The sequence below is a fragment of the Myripristis murdjan genome, chromosome 5 (genome assembly GCF_902150065.1).
Source record: "Myripristis murdjan chromosome 5, fMyrMur1.1, whole genome shotgun sequence".
Taxonomy (NCBI): Eukaryota; Metazoa; Chordata; class Actinopteri; order Holocentriformes; family Holocentridae; genus Myripristis; species Myripristis murdjan.
Window position 1 is genome coordinate 11,440,837 of NC_043984.1, and position 18,135 is coordinate 11,458,971.

The 18,135-nt window shown below is 41.4% G+C and overlaps 3 protein-coding genes across 8 annotated transcripts; 1 reads left to right on the plus strand and 2 right to left on the minus strand.

The window, feature by feature from the left end:
- Positions 1-272: 272 nt before the first annotated feature.
- Positions 273-4,635, minus strand: prr13 (proline rich 13). The gene is made up of 4 exons (XM_030050798.1): positions 4,511-4,635; positions 3,617-3,685; positions 3,042-3,511; positions 273-744 (listed from the first exon to the last, which is right to left on the minus strand). Exons 1-4 carry the CDS (start codon positions 4,602-4,604, stop codon positions 700-702), a joined length of 678 nt encoding a protein of 225 aa, XP_029906658.1. The 5' UTR covers positions 4,605-4,635; the 3' UTR covers positions 273-699.
- Positions 4,636-5,074: 439 nt separating this feature from the next.
- Positions 5,075-13,524, minus strand: LOC115359104 (anti-Muellerian hormone type-2 receptor). Of its 5 annotated transcripts, none has more exons than XM_030051423.1 (13): positions 13,433-13,524; positions 12,529-12,672; positions 11,140-11,331; positions 10,735-10,899; positions 9,981-10,076; positions 8,989-9,080; positions 8,631-8,852; positions 8,234-8,348; positions 7,794-7,951; positions 6,861-7,017; positions 6,017-6,153; positions 5,771-5,898; positions 5,075-5,296 (listed from the first exon to the last, which is right to left on the minus strand). In XM_030051423.1, exons 2-12 carry the CDS (start codon positions 12,641-12,643, stop codon positions 5,797-5,799), a joined length of 1,551 nt encoding a protein of 516 aa, XP_029907283.1. In that variant the 5' UTR covers positions 12,644-12,672; positions 13,433-13,524; the 3' UTR covers positions 5,075-5,296; positions 5,771-5,796. The 5 variants fall into 5 exon arrangements, with proteins under 5 accessions (XP_029907283.1, XP_029907280.1, XP_029907282.1 ...); XM_030051420.1 differs by having other exon boundaries at positions 6,819-7,017; XM_030051422.1 differs by lacking the exon at positions 13,433-13,524 and adding an exon at positions 13,297-13,371 and having other exon boundaries at positions 6,819-7,017.
- On the plus strand, positions 13,505-18,129 carry LOC115359105 (cell division cycle-associated protein 7-like). Of its 2 annotated transcripts, XM_030051426.1 has the most exons (9): positions 13,505-13,637; positions 13,736-13,858; positions 14,144-14,506; positions 15,071-15,163; positions 15,445-15,597; positions 15,914-16,057; positions 16,281-16,430; positions 17,539-17,675; positions 17,962-18,129. In XM_030051426.1, the coding sequence occupies exons 1-9, from the start codon at positions 13,635-13,637 to the stop codon at positions 18,005-18,007; spliced, it is 1,212 nt and encodes a 403-aa protein (XP_029907286.1). In that variant the 5' UTR covers positions 13,505-13,634; the 3' UTR covers positions 18,008-18,129. The 2 variants fall into 2 exon arrangements, with proteins under 2 accessions (XP_029907286.1, XP_029907287.1); XM_030051427.1 differs by lacking the exon at positions 13,736-13,858 and having other exon boundaries at positions 13,584-13,637.
- Positions 18,130-18,135: the final 6 nt, after the last annotated feature.

Below are 18,135 nucleotides of genomic sequence, written 5' to 3' on the forward strand. Positions count from 1 at the left end.
TAGGGACAACACACTTAGTAGGTTTTTCATTCAGATCTAGTTATGCAGGCCTGTTAATTATATATTATAATTAGAATTTATGGTGATAAAAGGCAGTATTTTATGATATTCACATATCATAGAAACATGTTTTTTTTAGTGATATGGCCTTTAAACTCAGAAAATAACACATTCACAACTCTTGTCTTACTGTTAAACTCTGGTTTAATCATATGAAAAGAGAAAAAAAGATACAAAATACATTTAGAAAAATGAAAAACCCACATTTTGAGTGAGGTCATTGTTTTTAATAATTCACACAGTGTCAGACCAGATTTGACCAGAAATCCACAGTACAATTGTTGTGCATTGCAGAAAGGAAGAAAAGAGTTTGGCTTAGTGCTACAAGTCTAATGCAGTCTCCAGTGTGCTGCAGTCCCTCCTCTAATTATACCAATATTTTTACATGTAGTTATGTATTCTTGTTATTGTACAGAAATAAAATGAAATAACTTTTTACATAAACAGTAGAAACCAACAAAAAGAAAAAAAGCATACTGGAATGATAATCCTCTGTCAAAACACAGCTCATATGTTACATGACAAAATACTGTGTTTTCCCCTTAAGTCTAGTTATGATTACAGTGACTTTTGTCTGTTTAATGTTAATAGACTGGATGTCCATTTGTACATCAGCTCCACTGCCTTGCATCGGTGGCCTCAGTCTGAGTCACTGCTACTGCTGCTGCTACTGCTGCTGGAGGACTGTGGAGAGAGAGAGAGAGAGAGAGAGAGAGAGAGAGAGAGAGAGAGAGAGAGAGAGAGAGAGAGAATGCTTAATTTCCCTTTAAACATGAAAAATGGGGGAAAGCGCTTGTTCCAATGCAGGTTTATGCAGTAAAAGTAGATAATTCATTGACAGAACCATCACATATCTAAATGGGTGAAAGGTTGGGTGTAACCTCCTATCATTCAAAGATTGACAGGACCATATGAGTCATCCGGCATCTGGCTGTTTTCAGCGCAAAAAACACTGCAAGCATCCCCCTGAGGAATTTAAGGGTACCAGTGCAGTGCCCGATCAAAATGTGCCTATTTGGAACAGGCCAAGTGCTTGGCCTCTGGTGTCACTGCCTGCAGCTTTTAAGGAGAACCCATCCAAACAACTTCGCACTTGGCACTGCACTTCAGCAATACACCAACCAAGTGTGAAGTCAATCACATAACTGCTGATTGATGATTGTTGAGAAAATGAAAAGACAGACAAATAGTGTGTGTGTGTGTGTGTGTGTGTGTGTGTGTGTGTGTGGTGCATGTGTACAGTAGACACTGCACTTCTTTGGGTCCTCAGCAATACAGCCGCCCAGTGTGAAGTTGAACAGATGAGCAGTTGTCAAGAAAATCAAAGGACAGACACACAGACAATGATTCTGTCCATTTAAAGTGAGATTAGATGAAGGGTAAACTGTGGATTTCATGGGCTGAAATCAACCTGGAGCTGTTAACGGGTGGAGAGAGAGAGTGAGAGAGAGAATATGTGTGTGTCTCTGTGTGAAGTTATTTCAGTGCCGTGGCTGCCTTCCTGCTGTGTGGAGGTTGGGAGTGTTTGTCTTCGCTGCACTCTCTCTCACTCCACCTCCACTCAGCTATATGTGTATGTGTTTCCTTCGATTTTCTAGACAATCGTTCATCTGATTGACCTCAGAGTTGACACTGCACTCCCTTGGGTCCCCAGCAATACACCTGCCAAGTTTGAAGCCAATCAGATGAACGGTTGCAGAGATAATCAAACCACAGACACACACATACAGAGATTACTACATTTATAGTTAGACAGATTAGATTCTCTGGAACATTTTAAGTTTTATCTGGTCCACAACCTCCTCAGTGGGTCAGAATATATGATGGTGCATTCATCATCATGATCATGATCATCATCATGATCATCATCATCATCATTTAAACAGGGAAGGCCTTGAGAGCAAGTTCTCTTTTTCTGAGGACACCATGTTTACAATACATATTAAACAATGTATATAAAAGAAGTGCATTACAATTCCAAAAATAAACAATAAAAAAAATTGTAAAAGAAAAACAAAACAATGCAAGCACAAAAGTTACAGCAACATCACTGCTCTATGTTAGTCAACAGAAATTTAAATTGATTGTAAGGGATACGCTTGACTAATTTCTTTTCTGGTTGTTGATGCCCATATTCAACCAAAATACTTCCTCCTGACAATAAAGAAGCTCCCCCCTAAGTTTCTCCAGCCCGTTATAATTGTTCAGGCTCAGCCAGCTCTACCTCCATCAATAATAGGTGCATACTAGCATCATGAAAATTTTGGAGGAGCATCTATTTGTAAGAATGAAAAACACCACTGTGCCTCCCAAATTGCCTTTGATGAAACAAGAAAAATCAATGGCATTGCTGCTGAGATGGAGGACTTGACATGGACCAAATGGACTGAAACTGAAACCAAGTTGGCTGTTTTCCACCCAGACAGCTGAGCACAATTTATGATATCTAACATTTGGACTCTTGGTATCAGGGAAACTAGTCTGACTGTACCGAGTTGAACCAACACCTTGTTTCCATCACTCTGCATTAAGTCATGTAGTGTTGTTCATGGCCTGAGCCTCATAGAAGCAAATCCCAGTTGGTTAATTATGCATGATAAACATAGCTGACATTATTTGTTGCTATACTATGCACAGGAGAAGTGGCAGGGGACTATTAATGCTGTGAGCTGTCCCACTGCTATGCTAACTCCGGCTAGATTTAGCTGACAACGTACCAGACACAACAACTGATTTGTTGTTGTCTCCAGTATTCTGTAAATATACACACAAAGCAGAGGTGCCTAACACAGGAGGTAGAGGGATAATATTATCACCCATCAGCTCCATTTTTTTTATTATCTTATGCTTTGCTTTAGCAAGTCGTGACAGATCCATATCAATGCAATGTTTTTACTTAATTCTATCATTCACATTTGTGCCTGCAGGGGGCGCCATTTTGCATAGGTGTTACAAAGTGAACCTTTACACTCAAGTCTTACCTTGCCGTGTTTATAGTGACCATGCTTGTGCGCCTTATGCGCCTTCTTCATCTTCTTCTTCATCTTTTTGTGGGCTTTGTGTCCGACCAGCCCCACCCCCATGCCTGCCAATCCCCCTGCCATCATTCCGGCCATGGGATTCAGGCCTCCATGATGACCCTTATGGTGGCCTTTATGGTGACCCCCTTTTGGAGAGTGTGGGTAAGGCCCTGGGTGAACACCTGCAGGAGGGACACCTGGATAACCACCGGGAGCCATGGGATAAGGCTGAGTCCCTGGGGCTCCATAGGGCATGGTGCCTGGAGGTACAGCAGGAGGCACAGCTGGGTTCACACCAGCAGGGTACTGGCCAGCTGGGTACCCTGGGTTTGGAGCCTGGGGGAAGACTCCTGGAGGAGGCACACTAGGGTATGCTGGATTGTATCCAGGGGGGTATACAGGGTTTTGTGGGCCCAGTGGAGGAGGAGGACCTGGGATACACACATACACACACAAATAATATTGTTGAGAATTCTGGTATTAAAAGGCAGGCCTAAACCAATATGACAACTGTATACCTGTTATTAACATCCTACCTTGATTTGGCCACATGCTGATGTGTTTTTCCAGACAAGTGACAGAGACCACAGGCGTCACATGAAAGTCTGAAATTTAAGAGTAAAAGTAAATGCAAAGCACAGAGATTCTGTTTACATTTAAATATAATCACCTGACACTTCTAGAAACAGTCATTATGTTGTTTGTAACAAATCCCACTGACAGTGGCCTCACGCTCTAATTGCACCATCCACTGGTGTAATGTGTACTCAGCGTTTCCGGCAGGTTCAGAATTGGCAAGAGTGGATGTTGACATCTGTGGCCTCATTTATTTCTTTATTTTGGTGACATTTGTAGCCTACATTTTGCACTGTAGCGCTGCTCGTGTCAAACCAGGAGGCTGCTACGTTTATTCACCTGATCCACTTTCAGATTTGCTATATTGTGCAATGAGTTTGAAATCTGGTAAGAAAGTAGCTACAACGGTGATTAGGCCAATTACAATAAATATTCTTATATCATACATATACATTTCCATATAAACACAAATTAAACTATTAAAATAAGAGTATTTCTCATGGCCATAAATATATTAAAATATATTTATTGTCACATCATGAAGTAATTTCTCGATATCTGAATGTATGCCTTTAGCATTAACATACACTTTTCCTACAGTAGATCACCAGGTTATGTCACTGCTTTGTCGAAGAAACTGTGGCCTACTGCCTAAACCACTCCCGGGATGACAAGCAGCTTCCTACATACATTCAAAACACCTTCCAGTTCCAAATGTTTTATCAGTTTTATCTTTACACACTAAAAAAAAATCGAGCCAACACACGTACATTAATGGCTATTGTTATGCCTGGTTAGTGTATTACTTATATGTATGATCCTTGTATTGAAACAACTCAATGTCACACGCTTACCTTTGAAACTTGTGCTGGATCTGGGCAAGTTTGTCAGGAATTCAGCAGTGTTTGTCTTCCGGGACCGAGCTGCGTACAAAGAAGGCAAGCCCATCCGCAGCAGCAAGCCCCGCCCGTGTTAAAGGCTCAGTGCACGCTTTTCTCATTTGTTAAAAGTCCGGCAAACATTAAAAAAATTAAGGAAGCTATTTGATGCCCTAAATCAAAACATCTTGGTAATTAACTTAAAAAAAAAAAAAAAAAAAAAAAAAAAAAGAATATTTCCCATGTGCAATCGCCAATAATATGTTAATGAAAAAGAAACATGCCCCGAGCCATACTGGCCTAGAGGGTTTGTCCATGACACACACACACACACACACACCTGAGTGGAAAAGCTCACTCACTCCAGATTGACACATGGACCCATGACATCATGGAGCAATGTTTATGAGAATAGCACAAAATAGTCACAATGTAGGACTTCACCAATGTATTTCACTTCATAAAAACAATTGACATTGTCTGGAAAAAATATTTCCTAAGCCTTAAGCAATCAAAACAATGAACAAAAAGTGTGGTGATTTTTTTATTCATTTATTTGTTTATTTTAAATTCTGGCTAATGTGAGAATTGTTGTAAGATAATTAATTTAATACTACATGAATACATGAAGACATACTGAGTGATGAAAGAGCATACAAATCAGGGGGCGTGCTGGTGCACTTCAATCTGATGAAGATATTCTGAAGCGGCTTTAGTGACACTGAAAGAGAGCTATCAGAACGAGCTGATGACTATGAGTCAAGGCTGAATTATGCTTCCGCGTAGGAGAGCGTACGGAGGTTGTGCGGAGCTTACGGGGGTTGTGCGACCGCCGCAGAGCCTTGCCGCGCGCCTCCCAAAAATTGTAACTACGCGGACCCTCCGCAGCCCCACAAGAGCTGTGATTGGTCCGCCGAAGTACACTATTTCCGGCATTTCGTTGCAACCGGCATCACATTCCTGTTGTTGTGCCGTCAGCGCCGTTTTTTTTTTTAAACTGTTGTGTCTCGACTCGTCGGTTGTGTTTGAAAACTTTGGAGAGTGCCCGCACCTATACGACTCGTCCACTCGCCACAGAAGAGCAGCGACCATACGTCACAGGGTCTACGTTGGTGGGAGGAGAATTGCTCTGTGTGTTTGCAGAGGTATGTTGGACACACACGCGCTGCGTAGGAAATGCGTGCTTCGCACAACCCCCGTACGCTCTTCCAACGCTGAAGCATAATTCAGCCTTCAGTCTGGGGAAAAAAAAGCATGTGGAGTCACTGAAGAGAAAATATTCTGTCCACAACGCACTGAGCTGTCAGCCGGGCATCTGGGTCATGGTCCCAGCAGTCCATTACAAGTTCCTGCAGTGCAGATCCCTGAAACATTTAATCAACTATCATTAATAATTACATAGGAAGTGCCATGCATTTCATGTTTATTGCTATTGGGTCAACACAAGTCTGTCAAAATGCATGGCAGTTTGTGGAAGAATACCTGTGGCACATCTTCCCAACATTTAGGTATGGGAGGTCTCCTGTCCATGTGAGACACATGCAGTATGAGGCCCTCCAGAGTTACACTGGCTCCCAGCTCAGCCTCATAAGGCAGCTGATGGTCTGGAATGAGGCCGCCTGCAGATGGAGACATTTGTACAAATTTTAACCTCCATTTACCACCAGTGCACCTGGACAGCATACACAAGAAGGGCGCACAGTTACAGCTGATTTTGGCGCTAAACTACAAAGTAAAAATCAGAATGGTGAACATCTGGGCCATTATTTTTATGTGCTTTTTGTGCTCTGTACAAGATACATGACTAACAAGTCCACAAGTTGCAGGACTATCTCCTCTTCAAAATCATAACCAGAGAAACTTCACTTTCATGAAGATCTCAAAACAAAGTTAAGAATGGTTGCAGTATCAAGATTAAGGATTAGAAAATTGCAGCACACATTCATGCAGCCATTAGGAAAGTAATATTTGTACATATGGAGTATTTCAATAAGGCATATATGGCATACATGTATGGGTGCACATGCAGTATATGACCACAGAAAGAATTTATCATAGAAGTTGCTCTTATATATACAAACACCTAATTTACACACTTGCTCAACATATGAGCTACAAATGTAAGACCATATGCAAAAGTGGTATGTATGTATGTTTGATTCATGTTACATATGACTACATATGTATATGACAACATTTCTCTGGTATAGGGCAGATATGTTCATATATTAGATTTTCCTGTGGGATTTTTTTTTCTTGTCTTTTCACTGTACACACAGACTACCTGACCATGTCCACCTCTCTGACAGGACTGAATGGACGTGACCTTCAAAAAGGTTTGAGCAGCGCATCCAGATCTCCCACAGCAGCAGTCCCAGAGCATACACATCCCCCTGCATGAGGCACCAGCCGCTGCTGAGGTTCACAGAGCCTTCCAGGATCTCAGGGGACATGTAGCGCAGCGTGCCCGCCTGAGCAGGACTCTGTGCAAGACAAGAGATTCAGACTGGTTGGCAAACCGAGCCCTCTAATCTATCAGGGTGTCTACAGGTATCAGGGAGTTAAATTTAATTCTTTTAAAGTGCTGTGAGATAAATTTTTAACAGAATTTATAATTGATTTTTGGAAAAATGATTTTTTTTCTAATTCAACTAAGCATTGCAGGTAAGCATAAAGGCAAGTGCTATATGTTCAGTCTCTTATATGTTCGGTTTCTTTTGTGGATGTAAATGTAATATGAGAGTGAGTAGAAAGTGTGTTAGATTAAGCTACAACATTGTCCCACCAGATTAACAGTAGCATGTCAGTATAAATTAAAGTGTCAAGTTCAGTGGCAGGTTTAGAGTTTGGTAACATCAAAAATGTTGACTTCCATGCAGTGGAGCTTTACTAATTTTGAACAAAAAAGTAGACATTTGATAAAACATTTATTTATTTATAAAGTCAGATTTAAGACTATTTAATGATGTTTAAAGCCTTACATTTATACTTATATTAAAGTGAAGCTAAGACTTTTGAACTTTCTAGGGACCTGCAGACACCCTGTCTATATAATGAAGATGCTGCCATTGTGTTTTCTCTCATGTCTATTCAAGCCAGGAGAGCATTCATGTGAGGGAAGCTAAAGCCATACTGTGCAAAGGTGTCTCTATTCATACTTTGTAATGTTTTGTGAACTTAATTACATGCAAAAACCAATTAGAATAGGACACCGTACTATGACAAAAACAGCAAATCTGTGGCTACAACTTGGTCTCACCTCCATGTTTCCCAAGTAGCACTGCCACTTGTTATGCCCTGGACATGAGTGCAGGATGGTGGAGTGCCCAAAGTCAGTTAGGGCACAGGTACCATCAGCTTTCACGAGCACATTGGAACTGCTGAGGTCTCTGTGGGCCACAGCAGGTTTGTGTACACCTGCAAGAGCACATATATGAATATACATCATTTTGAGAAGATCAAGGACTGGATTTTTTCATGACAACTTTTTGTGTGCTGCTTTATTCCTCATTATCAGTGCTTACCTAAAAAATGAAAATAAATAAATAAATAAGATAAAAGAAGAAAAGAAAAGAAGAAAATGCAGACATACCTATATAGAGAGATGCATCTAGTAGTTACTGTTACTGTTGCTACAAACACATAAGACAACAGTAAACCCATACTGTCTGGATAGGTCACAAATGTTCTGGCTCATACCGTGTCTGTTAAGGTTAGAGTGGAGGTAGGCAAGGCCCTGAGATAGAGAGAGGCACAACCTCAGTGACGACATCCAGCTACTTGTCTGCTTAGACAGGAAGGAGTGGAGGGAGCCCTAAAATCAAACAGACACCAATTATTCATGCTCAAGTAAGTGCAGTGGTGTGGGCAGATAACTTTGAAAATGCACTTTCAAAAACTAATTTCTTTTGATACAGGTGCATTTACTCTGCATTCTGCGGGACAGAATGCAATGCAAAGGACAAGATTACAAATATTCCTGACTGTTTTTTCCCTCATGTCTGTCCTTTTTCTGTATTCTCAGAATAATTCCTAATCAGTCAGAAAATGAGAAAGTACACCATCTTCTCTCCCTCAACAAAAGGTTTCCACTCACACACGCAGCAAGCTCCAGAACTATGAGCCATTCCCCACCATCTGCTTTCCTCCCAGCACCCAGGAAGCGGACAATCCCAGCATGCTTCATCAGTGGTAGTTCATAAACCTCCCTCTCTGAGGTGAATTCATGTTTACAGCCAGCAGAGAAAACTTTCACTGCCACCATGGATCCTTGATAGTTCCCCTGCCATACTGTTGCATAATGGCCATGGCTCACAATCTGAAAGAGATGTGATCATATGGTGTTATACATAAACAGGCACAAGAGAACACAAACGGAGCACACACTAGACATCTGAGGGTGAAATATAGCACACCTTATTTCTGCATGAATTCAGTTTGATCCCTGGCCCTACCTGCTTCAGCTCTACGCTGGCACTGTCTATCTCAGAGGTTTCTGCTGTGTGGCAGGAACACAACGGTGTGCCAGGCTCATCATGAGGAGAAGCTTGTGGGATAATAATGAAAATAAATAGTCATGTATTGAACACACACTCACAGCTAGTAAATGATGCAACACCGTAATAATAGTACAACTAAATTTACATTAGCCGAGCTGAATGACCACAGAAGTGACATGGAGCAGCATGTAGGTAAAAAAGGTAAAAAAGAAAAGAGCCCAGCAAAAGGGAGTATGATATCACTGATAAAAACCAAGGTCAGTCAGGCAGAGAGACAGCAACACTGCCAAGGTCAAACTATACACCATGAGAACTGAATGCCAGTTTGGAAAATGTGGAAAACAACTTTAAAAGAGTGCTTTTACAAAACATAAGTCAACTGTGAAAGCATTCGATACAAACACCAACCTCTTCTTTACAAAAGCAAAAACTACACGGCATGTGTAATCAGAATCGAAACCAAACTCACTGAAAGTGTTAAGACAACACTTGCTTTTTGTCTGTGAAGCTGGACTGTTCTTTTAGCAGGAGGAGAAGCAGTGTGGGTGGAAGCGGAGGATGTTATCAGAATCAGAGCAATCAAGACAATGTGCTCATCTTTTGTGTTTGGTTAGCCACATCTCCACACATCAAGTACTGTCCCAAACTACTGCAGTATGATAACAATGTGTGACAAGTTACAAGCTGTAAAAACATTGCATTTAATCTATTTAACTCCTGCCACAGATTATTGTGACAAAAACAAGTGTAGATGCCAGGCCAATGTGATAGAAACCTGGTCAGTAATTTGCAAAGGCAGCGATCAAATCCAGTTTCATGCCCATTTGTCAATTGCGGTGGACAGTCACAAAATAAAAACTGAAAATGAATCATACTCTAGTGAAAATGGAAACACAAATTTTTGTATAATTTTTGAGATTTGAATGATAATATAAAAACAATCTTACTGTTCTCATGATGGAGGCATTTGACAGCGACAAGCATGCAGCACAGGAACAGGACAATTCCAATAGGAATGATAGCTACAGTAATATTAATTATATCTGGAAAAGCAAGACAAACAAACAAACAAACAAGGTCATGGTCACAGTTGGAGTTAGGCTATGCAGTGTTATGTTTATATAGTCTGTGATGATGAACCAAATAAGTAACTGATGCTTTGTTGATCTTCTTGTCACTTGATAGATTTTACATTTGGGCAATCCAGTGTTGATGCTCAAGTTTTTACGAAAACTAATTTCTCACAACAGATTGAATATCATATTTAAAAACAGTCAAACAATGTTCTTGGATATTGTTAGTGACGTGTTGGTGACACACAGTGCAACTTCTGAACAGAGCAGATCTTGTTTAACAAAAGGCTTTATTGCCCCATGCTAATTATTCCCACACTTCAAATAAGAGGGAAGATCTAGATTTCCTCATCATCTCCATAATCTCCAGCTCACCAGTGGACAGAAGGCTGATAAAGACCAAATGAAAAGGGAGTGGGGGGCAGGATTGGACGAGAAATTAGGTAGGTAGAGATGGAGATGTGGAAAAATGGGGATATATTTTCAAACAATAATATTTTCTGAGATGAACAGAACATTGCTCACAATTGTATCATTTCAGAACCAATTGCAAAAAAGGTTTATGTAGACTGCTTACATTATATAATGAATTAATGATCAAAGATTTACAGTGAACACATCGTCATACCTACAGAGTAAGAGTAGGGGCGCTGAGGCTCTTCTGACTTTGGTTTCCATGTAATGTTGCTGTTGCAGAGGTCTGTATTGCACACACATTTTATGAGCCTGTTGTTGAAGCGCGGTGATGCCGCACAGGTTGCATCTGGGCAGGACTTTTCAACGATATCACAAGCTGCAACAGAAAAATCCATCATACACCGGAAAACTGGTTTAAAGGACAGCAATAGGTACCCTTAGCCAGCCAGGAGATCCCAATTACACTAGAGCATAAATGCACGGTGAGGTAAAATTTGTCCAAATTGGTTATGTGAGGATGTTTCTAGGTCTTGATATGGCACAACTGTATGTAGACAATTCTGTTCGTCTCAAGAGGGACTGTTCTAGGTGCTGTTTGACACTGAGGGCTTCTTACCGAGCAGGTCTACCTCTGGCTGCCCGTTGACCATTTGGTAATATCCCACACAGCAGTGGGTACGTGCACAGAGCTGCTCAGACCCACTCACATTTCCAGCCATCCTATACTTCTTGTTCTGTGGCTTCGCCTGGAATACACAGCGCCGGCCTTGACCCATAGCCCGGCCGGATATACATGGGAAGATGAATTCTGTGGGGAGCAAAGGACACAGACAAGAGGTGTGATATTTCAGATAGCTTTTTTACTCAGCTTTACCTTGCCTTTCTCCATTATCTATTATCAATCAAGAATCTTTGTTATCCTATGACTTTAACCATTGTTCTCCTTATTATCAGTTGTTGTAGTGTTGGCAATTAAGATATTTGAGTTCATTACGTATTTTTGCATGCATCATAGGTTGCTCTGGTTTAAAATGAAATCTAAATTCTTTTTTTATTATTACTGTCATTATTAGGAATAGACTTTTATGCCACTTGGTGAAGGCAAGGTGTTGTTGAGACAAGTGAATTTTTTGGAGTCTAGTGCAATATCATCACACTTACACACATTACTGCACTAACACATAAAGTCAGTTATGTAATGGTAAAAGAACAAGAAACTGCTGAATAGAAGAGTGAAGATATCTGGTAAAGTGTAACTATTTTGGCTGTCTGCTGATGAAATGTTGGCGGGTTGTGGGTGGCTGAGTGGAGGAGGGGGACTGCATCTTAACAGTCCAAACGTTCAAGCAACACCCCTGCAGGCTACTGTTTGGCACTATTATACAATCCCTCTAGAACCACTTCAAAAATCACCACAATTATTTATTCTAATAATTTCTTTGCTTCATGATATCAGCAGTTGCACTATGTGATTAACTAGTGATACAAACAATGTATTGATGAAACACATTACATTAGCTCAGTGGTAACAGACAAACATCACATTGTGGACTAAAAACACATTTTTCCCCAAGCAGCCACATATTGACCTACACAACAGTGACATTATAAAAGGTCAGTGGAATTTGGGGCTCCAAATAGAGACAAAAAAAGTCAGAGATGGAAAAGGCAGCGAGGCAAATTTTGAAAGCTGAGATATTTCAGTTCATAAAATCAAAACTGCCATTAGCTGATGGCACTTTAAGCTCTAGAAAGGTGCAATAGTGACAAAATAACAGTATACTCACTTTCCCTTAGCACCCCACACACCACAAACTCAACTACCACAGCATTCCTGAGTTATCCAAAACACTACCCCTTACATTACACAAGTTTCAAGGTTCTGCATTTTAAATTGAGCCAAGAAAAGGAATGAATCGCTGAAACAACAAAGAGTTTCAGAGCTTCAAAGTAGGGACAGGCATTTTCCAGATGAATGATGAAGCGACAGCATTTGTCCACTTACCCACAGCTAAAATCAGGAGCCACCGCTGCAGGATCATGACCACTCTGAGCACACACTGGCCTTGCAAGGAGTGTTCATTTATCAGCCATGGGAATGTGAGAGGAGTTTCCCACATTTTCCACTGTCACCCCCGCTATCACACACCTGCGTGCACACAATGGCTAGATCTGAGGGTGTTTGCATACTGTACACTGAGCAGTGTCCAGCTGGGATACACAACACCCATCAACATAGTAAAACCTCACTGTACAAAGCCATATCAACATCAGCAGCCAAGTATGGTGTGTTATGCAGCTGAGTCATTTCTTAGGACCACTGGTTTGAGATTTGTTTGGGATGGTGCAGTCAAAAAGCCAGAGAGGGAGTCAAGGCTTCCAGACAAAGCCACAACACACAAGGATGGAGGCACTTTAACACTATACCAGTTTGCAAGCATCTTCGCTCTTGATCACTCTTTCTTCTTTCTCCACCTTTTTGTCCCTCTAATACATCTAACTCAGAAATTAATTTTTTTGAATGGCCAGGGCTTGCTCTAAGACTCAAAACCCCAGTAGGAAGCGCTGCTGTCCCAACAAAACCTTGTATCTCCATAATATGAACGTTTCAGAATCGCCACATTGACAACCGTACATTTCTCAGTTTCTGTCATTAGTTTTGTAAAGGTTTCATAAGCTCACACAACCCACGAGGGAGCGTGTAAATACTCAAATTAAACTAATAAAAAAAAGAAAAGGAAAAAAAAAAAAAAAACATAAACATGAAAATCACCAAATTAGAGATACGAGGTTTAAGCGACGTAACGTTTACACTGTATGTTGAACGCTTGAACACCTAACGTTCACGCTTTAACGGACAAAATTTGAAATTCATCGTGTAGGGCTGCTCATTTGAGAGCAAAGCTCACCTTTTGAGGGCGGGGTATAGACCGATTTGTCGTTAAAAGTCAAATTCTGCGCACCGGTGCTGTACTGTAATAACAAAACAGGCACTTCCGGAGCTCAATTAGATTAATTGGACAGCTACCTGCGTGAAGGCGGGTCCTAAATGAGTCGAAGTAACGCGTGGTTTGGTGAAAGCTTTGTGCCGTTAGGATAATCAAGAATAACATGGTAAGGTAACGCAATATTTGGCTAATCATTTCAGTGATCAACCATGATAAACTTCAGGATAAAATGAGTGTGGGAGTAATGTGTTTGCTCTCCCTCAGGAGGCAGTTTTGGGAATGTACTCCTACCCCAAAGAGCTGGCTGATGTTTTTGCAGAGGAGTCGGAAAATGACCGAACATTTTATGGTTTTTCTGACTTTGAAGTCGACGACCTCTGCGACCAAGTGAGCTAAGTTTAGGCTACAGATCCAGCCTTGTAACCCTCAGAGAAAAGGCCCAAATAAATATGCATAAAGTTGATGGCATGGTACACTTCTGTCCACACTGAGCTGGCATCCCACAGTCTGTATCTGTGGAGAACATTTTAGTCACGAAAATACTTCTTCTCACAATTACTAGATAAACTGCAGAGAACACTCAACTGAACATTAGCAAAAAAAAAAAAATCTTGCTTTTTTTTTTGTATGTGGTATTTTTGTATAACTGTAGTAAACCTCATTGTTTTTCAGAAATCATATTTGGAGGATGGATTTGAAGCCCAGCCTGACCCCACTCCGCAGCAGCAAGACTCCTCCAAGCCAGCCACTGCCCAGCCCTTCAGGCTGAGGGTGGCTCTGCGTTTTGGCCCCTCTGCTCATCACTCCACTGATGATGAGGATGAGGATGTACAGCAAAAAGAGAGAGTTGTGAAGAAGGGAGGAAAGACAGGCCAGGCCAAGACTGCAAAGAAGGACAGACATGTTAAATTTGAGGACGAAGAGAAACCAGTGGCACAGCCTCTGCCATCTGCAATGTCTGGCTCTGATTCACAGGACGAATCAGATTCCTTCCTGGCCAAAAGAGAGCTGAACATCAAGGCGAACAAAGCTATGGTAAATACAGCAACACGGATCTGCACACAATAGACAACGATTTAAAAACAAAAGAAGGCATATCTCACCCATAGACCTTAACACACAGGAACTTTTTTAGGTAGTGGAGATGTGCACTATTAGCTTTATCAGGGGTGGTGAATGGCACATTGACCAGGTTAATGTCATGTTGTATAAAGCAGCAATTTTCTAAACACAGGAGTTAATGATGAGGTCCCAGAGTGTCCCCAGCTAAAGAGAACTAGCTCAATTTTACTGTTTCTTCATCCACACAGGGTTATGCATAAGCTCTGCTTATTGCTTTCCCTCCTCTGCACTTTAACTAGGCTGCAAAACTTCCTAAATCCTTGAGACATTTTTGAAAATCACATTTCTATTTCAGCTGTGGCCTGAAGGGCATCAATTAGCAGTGTCTGATATGGGAAATGATCCATATCATGATGCATAAATACTATGCTATACTATGTTTTAATTAAAGTTGCCCTTTGAGGGAGCGTAAAAAAAATATGCCATCTACCATGGCTCTGAGATTCTCTACTTTTTCTATTCATCTTTTTTTAACAGTTGGCTCAGCTGATGGCAGACCTGCAGAAGATGCCAGGAGGAGCAGGGTTTCTGCAAAAAAAAGCTGGCAAACGGCCAAAGGAGAAAAGCTCTGTGAGTCAAAGATAATCACAATTTTCTTACTTGTCACAGTTTTTCCCCAGAGGGTAACTCTTCACACTGAACAAAGATGATGCACGGAAATGTTTATCACCTGCCACACTTTGACTAAAGTCTGGAATAAACAAGAAATGGATTTAATATATTTAGCCAACAGGGAGGACATCATCCTCTTCATTCTGTGTCTGATCACTCAAAAAAAGAGGCCTGACTGTTTTTTTTTTTTCTTATTAGGCAAATGTACTGAGTTGATTTGCTCTTAACCTTGCTTGCAGCGCCCGCCACGCTCCGGTGTGACTGGAGGGGAGTCCAGGAGGAACCCAGAGCGGGTGTCCCGAAGGCGGACCCGCTCCATGAAGGAATCAGAGGATGCTTCGACCCCTCAGGAGGCAGAGCTGGAGCTTAGCCTGGAGGAGGAGCTGTTGGAGGTTGGCTCTGATATTGGTTTGTCATTAACCAGTGAACCACAGTGCATGTTCATAATGCTTAGAACAGGATTATGGGTTTATTTTAAACCCCTGTTGGCAACAACATACAAAAATAGCTAAAACTGAGTTGGCTGAATGACTGTGAAAGCAAGGGTTGTTGAAATGTTTATGTTTTGGCCTGACTACAGTCTATTTTTGATCTTGTGTTTGGAATAGGGTGAGCAGTGACAGATTGTTGTTGTGTAGGCCTTTTTTTAGCTTCTACCTAATCTATTTTACATCTCAAACAGTCTGTCATTATTTTGTTCTGTTCCAGGTCCGCCGAGCCCCACAGCGTCGTGGCACCCCACGGCCTAATCAGAGCAAACCTCATATTATACGTCCAGTAGAGGACATCACAGAGGATGAGCTTCAGCTGGTGGCAGACAACATGACTGACAAAGTCTACAACAGAGTCACGGTCAGTTGCCAGGTGGACCCCCAACACCCGATTCTCTTTCACTAAGTTACAAATGAACAATAGAATATCTTGCAAGACCTGTGCCAATATAAAATGAGCTTTGAACCAAATTAAATAGTGCCACACTAGCAAACTCACCAGAGACCAGCCCACCTGAAAAGCCCACCTGTCCACCCTCTCCACTGTTAAACTGGCCGTCCACTGTGTCTTCATCTGTTTTCAGGGCTCCACATGTCACCAGTGCCGCCAGAAGACTGTTGACACCAAGACATGCTGCCGCAGTGAGAGCTGCCGTGGGATTCAGGGTCAGTTCTGTGGACCGTGTCTGAGGAACAGATACGGAGAGGACGTGAAGAAGGCTCTGCTTGATCCGGTCAGAGCGCTGACACACACACACACACACACACACACACAGACAGGCTGCTACTTACCCTACTAACTTTTATTGTCCCACCGCACTATGATGCATTAAGCCAAGGCTCAAACAAAATAGGATTTTGCATACAGTTATATTTTAATCTTCAAAATAAGATATAGAAGTGGCGAGGCTTGCACTGTAATGACTATTAAGTTCAGTTGCAATTAGTAAACAAGCAATAAATCCATCCATCCTCTCCAGAGGATGGATGGAGAGAAGGGGGGAAGTAATAGATTTATATAAATATAGCCACAGGAGACCTATGGTTGCAGTTAACATTTTCATGCTGTGTTTGAGATCTGATTCTGATGATTGAATTTTGAGATCATGGTGCTGTGTGTACACACTTAGCCTGAAAATGCCGGTTATGCAGCTTCATTTATTTAAATTGGTGTCTTGATTTCATTCTCTATCTCTTTAATTTGATTTTATGTGCCATTGTGACTGATCGGTCACCTTGCAAGTCTGACCAATTCCATTTTATGGCTTTAAAGATCCTGATTCTGCATGTGAGCAGACCCATTAGTGTGTTGTTATGATTGGATAAGTCGCATAGGAACTTTTATCCAAAGCAGAAATCAATTTGTATGTGCCCCTTGTGCTCTTGATTACCCCTTTCTATTGATGTTTGTTTGACTGCAGTCATTTAATGTCAAATTTTCTGTCAACCATTATTGTCAGTGTCTCACCATCAGTTTAGCTTTGATTGTCCTGTACCTGATCCCCCCACCCCCATCCTTCATTCTGGAGCTGGTAGGCATCTTTTGTCTCAACCTACCCTCAATCTGCCTCCTTCCCCACTGTTAGCCCCTTGTCAGTTTTTGCGCTGAGGTACACTACACTGTGTTGACGTCTTGTCATTCAGTGGAATGAGAGAAGGTGACTACCTTCTTGATATAGCTAAGCTACTCTACAGGCTAAAATACCAATACATAAAATTGGATAATTGGATCCCCTATCTTTTCTCTTGTCTGTACTTTATGATCGCTGCCTTCTTTATCACTCTGATGGTTAAGGGAGTCAGTTTTTTGTGTTAACCATGTGATATTTGATATCTTTTCAGGAGTGGCTGTGCCCTCCCTGCCGTGGCATTTGCAACTGCAGCTTCTGCCGCCAGCGTGAGGGCCGCTGCCCCACTGGCATCCTGTTTCCCCTGGCGCAGTACCATGGTTTCTCTGATGTCCACTCCTACCTCAGCAGGTTACAAAGGATTTTATTTTGATTATTGCAGTTTTGTTTTTCTTTAAAATCACAGACAGCCTGAATATTAACATTGTATTTTCTTTTAGCCATTCAGATTGACTTAATGTGCTTGTTTTCAAAACAAAGGGCTGAGGTGGCACTTGGCAGAGATGTACTGCCATGCTCTTGCACGCAGATAGGACTGTAGCGATGCCAAAAGCAACAGAAAATGATTTATATTCAGTGTTTTGAAGTTACATACCTGACCAAATGACTGAAATGATAACTATTTCTTCCTGTACAGCCTCCGCAACAAACTGAAGAAAGAGGAAGAGGATGCAGACTTGTAATTTCAAGACACTAGAGGGAGCAGCTGGTCAATTCTTTTTCTGTACTTGTGTAGTTGTGTCAAGGTTTTACTGCTGGAATGGAAGTTGTTTTTTATCTGAATAAACTAGTTTTTGATCATCTGGCTGAT